This window comes from Salvelinus sp. IW2-2015, linkage group LG15 (genome assembly GCF_002910315.2).
Source record: "Salvelinus sp. IW2-2015 linkage group LG15, ASM291031v2, whole genome shotgun sequence".
NCBI classification, from domain to species: domain Eukaryota; kingdom Metazoa; phylum Chordata; class Actinopteri; order Salmoniformes; family Salmonidae; genus Salvelinus; species Salvelinus sp. IW2-2015.
The window spans coordinates 28985583-28991582 of record NC_036855.1 but is presented as its reverse complement, the minus strand read 5'-3'; the positions used below and the strand labels follow the sequence as shown (position 1 = coordinate 28991582).

Genomic DNA, 6000 nt, shown 5'->3' with positions numbered 1-6000 from the left:
ATTTCAGTTAAACTTATTGGGAGTATGGTATCTCAATCAACCTGACTATTTTGTGTCGGATTTATTCTGTTGGTATTAGGATAATACAATCAATCTTGCCAGGTCAAACGTGTTTAATTCATTTGATATTAATTTGACCCTCTAGCATTGTCCTTACAGGGTTATTTTTGTATAGCTCCTAGCAAAAATAGCAAAAATAAGTTTGGGAATTATATTATTTTTTACATCACAGAAGTCTTTGGGGTGAAAACAATATGTTTCAAAGACACTGTAGTGGCCATTAGGACTTGGTTGATAGTAAATATGAAACATTTTACAATACAGTAAATGGGGACCGTAAGTAAAAAATATAGTTAAAATGTGTATGCAAAATGTATATGTAAAATGTATGCATATGTAGCAAAAAAGTTGTAATAAAAACTGAAAGATACTTGTCCTCCATAGAGGGGGGTTAATAATAGTATATATATATATATATATATATATATATATAGTGAATGCATCTTGATGTACATTACAGATATCATGTATTAACAAGCTCTTATTTAGCTCTTATTTAATGTGAAACACATAATTACACTGCTCTGAAAACCCACKAAACTATTCCTGAGATATTTGCCTATTAGTGGTAGTTGTGATGCTAGCCATTTTGAAGAACCAGCATTTTTTTTGTTGATAAAAGCCTCTCAAAGGTACAGCAGAGTGGCATGTAAAGGCCTTAGAGATATGGACCAAAAACTAATGTCCACTAGAAAGGACAAAAATTAGGAGCACATATCCTCTGGAATGTGTTGGCTGACTGGACTAACTACTAATGCTGCAATGGGAAAAACAGTACTTACAAGCTCATCAACTCGAGGTACAGTAGTCAATACACATATTGGACATAGCCTAGGGTTGCATAATATATTTTTTAATTACATAATATTGTTATCATGTTATGTTATTGTTATTAAGTGGCCGGATACAGTGCACCGTAAGAATTCCAAGAAAATTGCTTTTTATATTCATGTTTATTTTATCCCTGAGACAGCACGTGAATATTCATGACTGTGCCGCTAAACGTCACAACGCAGTACCGCTTTCCCTGCGCTCTTCCTCTGAGAGACGTCTGAACAGAGAGAGGGTGGGATGCAAGACAGCATGCGAGAGCTGGCAACAGAGAATGGTTGGCTCGCTCACCATGCAGAGAGGCAGTGCGAGCATCGGAACCGTTTGACAGCATTTGAGGACAAACCCGTTCTGAACTTCTGTCACCACCTCAACGTTCTATTGCGACCAATGGTGGATTGGTGGAAGAAACTCACTGCATAATTGAGGGAGGCATGTGCACATTTCGAGACACATCCGAATCTATTTCAGGATCAGGACGAATCCTGTGACCACTACGCCTTTGAGAGGGGAAATGTCAAAGCAGTGATATCGAATGCTGCTTTGCAAATACGGTATTATGCACTGTTAAGGATYGACGAGCTGATGTTGTCCTTGTGACTGAGATTTGACGACTTTCCACATTACAGTGCACGTAGATATGTTTTGCTACAGTACATATGATCTCCTATTTAAGACTATGGTTCGTGTCTGACGTAATGCATTTATAGTGGACACCACAGAAGACATATTTCTCTCCACCAGCAGTGAGTCTGTGAAGATATAGGCGTACTGCGTTGATCTAAAGAGAAAACATTGTTTTGTCCAGCATGCTTGTCAACCTTCAACTTCTTCAGTATAGCATCTGGATACACAGTCTTCAATAAGCTTGAACAGTAGTAGCTCCACACCAGCCCAAGAGAAAGAAGCGTGCCGCCGGTATCTCAGTGGTGCTGAAAAGACAGTTCCTCGTTTCAGGACTCCCAAAGTTGACTTCCACTGAAAGCGTCTGCTTTTCACTGCTACAGAGCCGAGAGTTAGCTAAATACTCCAAATGGATTATTATTTGGCTTGACGGCGTAAGCCCGACTGTTCTCCTGGGTTACATGGCTGTGGCACGCAAAATAAAAACGTTGCTCACGGTTAACATTTTTGTTTTTGTGGGGATCATATTGTTCTCAGTGTACTGCAGAATACAAGACCGTTCTGAGGAACTCATTCAGATCGGCAGGATATCAGACCAGAGACTGAGAACCAGGAATGGAAAAGTGTCCAATTTAGTGGACAGGCAGTCTATACTTCAGAGGCTGGAGCGGCTCGAGGACGTTGTCTACAACCAATTAAACGGTATGGAGTATACTTACTTAACAACATTCAGTATAGTCTTTACTCAAGTATGAGATCTTTTTTTAATTGTCAGTATTAATTGTGGAGTCATATCTCTATAGTTATGTACATCCTGAGTTACTTTCATATTACTATAGAGCAACTATAAACAGTCTATGTATGTTACATTGGACTTGATCAGACAATGGTCAATAAAATAATATACAACTGGTATATCAGCCAATCAGATGGTGTCAGTCAGTACGGTACAGTTATTTTGTGCAGCGTGAGTCATCCTGTAATGGATGGTGGCTCTTCATGGTGTTACAAACTATTGCCAACTAGTGAATATGTTTTACTCAAGTAGATTCAATGCTACAGTTCCTAATATGTTCACTTKACTTGGTGTGATCCCTATCAATAACTGAAATCAACGACCTTAGCCAATAGTTTTGTATTAAAAACAACCCTGCCTCTGACTACTGAGTTCTGCCTGTCTCATTCCCTTGGCCCCAATACAATCATCTTGATGGGCTGTCTGAAATCTAAAACAAGTTCCAATAGAATGGTTCTTTATCAGGTGCTGAACAAGCTTTATTTCATTACAAGCTTCATTTCATTAGTCACTGACATGTATTGTAGGAGATTTGGTCTGCCTGGCAAAACAGCATCCTTTAAATCGTGTAAAAAACATCTCAGTGTGTTCCATGGTCCTACTCGCTCATGAAACATGAGCCATAGACTGAAAAGTCCAACATTTAATTTGAGAGGGCCTTTTAACCCTTGTAGAGACTATTGAGTATGCATCACCATGTAGCATTTTATACAGTCAATTCCCCAAATGCAGTAAGAATCAGCCATATGTTATCAATAGTATATACAAATCCTATGATAAGCAGCCTGTGCCATTACTGATTTGTTTGAAGTAGTGAATCATTCCCTCAATCATAAAATAAAAACATAAAATCATTTCCATAGAGGCAGGTTCTTAAAAGACAAGTTGTGTACTCACTGTATCAAACCACCATCGTGATATTTGGCCTTGGTGCCCAGCAAAAGGCCCATTAATGARGGAACTATTGTATTATGAACAGGATTTTGGTGAAAGTGTTTGTGAAGTCAGTTTATTCCCTTTCTCAAAAGTTGTCAAGACCTTTGGAGCAAAGCCAGGAGGCACTGCCTCACCAAATATATGATGCATCCTCTCATTCAGGGGGCTTTATCTAGTGTAAGGGGCCGGGGAGCCACCATGTATTTATGTATGTAGGGCAGCAGGTAGCCTAGCAGATAGAGCACTGGGCCAGTAACCAAAAGGTTGCTGGTTCGAATACCCAAGCCGACAAAGTGAAAACTCTGCCTATGTGCCCTTGAGCAATGAACTTAACCTTAATTTGCTCCAGAGGTGCTGAACTACTATGGCTAGCTGTAAAAATAACAGTTCACTGCACCTATCTGGTGTGTGACAAGAAAAACATTGTTATTCCCCCCAAAAAATGTAATGTATTTTCCCTAAATATATTTTCCAGTAATGATATGTAGATAAGGAATCATCTACCAAACATTTTCAGTAACTGATGATAATCGATTCATCAGTRCCAGTCTTTAGGAATCTGAATCGCTGTAATGAATTCACCGCCTCTTCTGACAATCTSCATTCTATCTACAGGATAATGGCACTTTGGGAAGAGCGAGAGATTTCATATGGTGGTTATTTTGATACTTTAATTTGATGATTCCCTACAAAGCCCTGATATGAATATGTCCTTGCTCTCCTAAATGAGAGGTTAGATCCTGCACCTATCTGGTGTGTGACAATAAAAACATTGTTATTTAAAACCTTTTTTTAAATGTATTTTCCCCGAAGTGTACAGAGTCAGACAGAGTCTGGAGGAATCCTTCCCTCCTGTCACCAACCCCTCCATGTTTAGCATCCAYCTATTTATTGACACACTTAATCATACATTTATATCCCGATTTATTACCCGATATGTAAATGGGGCACAGACCACTAATTGTATTCTATTGCAATTGGGATTGGCTGTACAGAGTGAGAACCTTGCGTGCCAATAACTATTACCATGTCCGGCAGCGATTTGAAGTAATTGCCCATTTTTCAGTTGTTTATTGTCCAACAGTGACATGCCAATGGATTAAGACAAGGCCCAATTAGATTTAGAGGACATTTAAAATGCCCAATCTTCTTCTATTACATGGCTTTGCAAAGTGATGCAGCTCCTGTGCATTGTGCAAGCATTTGTTCCAGTACTGCTCAGTCAGTGATTTGGACAATGTGCCCTCATTTTGTATTTGACTCTGTGTGATATTGGTTAATGTGTGGGTTTAAATATTCCATAGATTTGTGAACCAGTCCGTTTGGTTGCAAACGCCGCTTCACTGGCATCACAAATGACGCTCTACTTCCTATAGTTGGCACCCTACTTCCTATACTTCCTATAGTGCACTACTTTTGACAAGGACCCATAGGGCAAGTAGTAGTGCACTATACAGGATAGGGCATAGGGTGACATTTGGGATGCAACCACTGTATCCAATATGATCTAATATCATCTAACACTATCTAATATTTCAATGAGGTCATTCCTCATCAAAACAACAGTGAAGTGTGTTATCAGCAACTCTTTCAGTACGGAAATAACCGAGAAGAGGGTTATCAGCATCTCTCCTCTGCTGAAGAGGCACTCTCCTCTGCTAGATAAGCGTCTATCTGGGTTTAAGCCTCTGGTTAACAGGCTTATAGGACAGTGTTGTGACCTAAACAGTGTATACAAAATGCCAGATCTCTACTTACTATCAGTGCAACTTTAGATTCACAGATAGATCCTCTCTGATCGGTGTATTTATGTTTTGGGCCAGAAGTGTATTTGTTTATCAATAATCATCAATAAATACAGTGCCTTTGGAAAGTATTCAGACCCCTTTGACCTTTTCCACATTTTGTTATGTTACAGCCTTATTCTAAAATTGATTCAATACATTTTTTCCCCTCATCAATCTACACCCAATACCCCATAGTGACAGAGCAAATAACAGGTTTTTATACATGTTTGCAAATGTATTAAAAATAAAAAAACTTTATCACATTTACATACTGCAAGTGTTCAGACCCTTTATTCAGTACTTTGTTGAAGCACCTTTGGCAGCAATTATAGCCTCGAGTCTTCTTGGGTAGGACGCTACAAGCTTGGCACACCTGTCTTTGGGGAGTTTCACCCATTGCTCTCTGCAGATCCTCTCAAGCTCTGTCAGGTTGGATGGTGAGTGTTGCTGCACAGCTATTTTAGTTTCAACATCAGTTGCATTCAGATGTCACAGCCTCCAACCCAATGCTGTCCTAAAACAGACAGGCTGAGCTGAGCAAGGCTGAGTGTTTGTCATCCGTGATGCATGTCACTCCTGGTTTCATCCTGTGTTAGTGGAGGTGATGAGATGGCATGGACGTTCCATCTGCAGCACTAGATATGTATCCTATCTATAATGCCCAATTGAAGAGTTTCATTTCAAAATGACATATATACATTTTCTGAAACATTGGTAACTTAGCTTTAGGTTTTACACAGTCAAATGTATCAAATAACTACATTTCTAATTAAGAAATTTACAAATGATACATTTCTGACGTCAATATTAGAAAACTTCAATACAGTAAWATGAGWTCTGTATGTAAAACATTTGACATTTTAGTCATTTAGCAGATGCTCTTATCCAGAGCGATGTCACGCCCTGACCTTAGAGAGCCTTTTTATGTCTCTATTTGGTTTGGTCAGGGTGTGATTTTGGGGTGGG

General features: G+C 39.2%; 1 protein-coding gene across 1 annotated transcript in view; it reads left to right on the top strand.

The window, feature by feature from the left end:
• Window positions 1–1132: 1132 nt before the first annotated feature.
• Window positions 1133–6000, top strand: part of LOC111974923 (polypeptide N-acetylgalactosaminyltransferase 9) — an 85597-nt gene continuing 80729 nt past the window's right edge. The window contains exon 1 of the mRNA XM_024003001.2: window positions 1133–2217. Coding sequence (XP_023858769.1) covers window positions 1977–2217 — 241 coding nt within the window. The 5' untranslated portion in view covers window positions 1133–1976. The remainder of the gene's footprint in view (window positions 2218–6000) is intronic.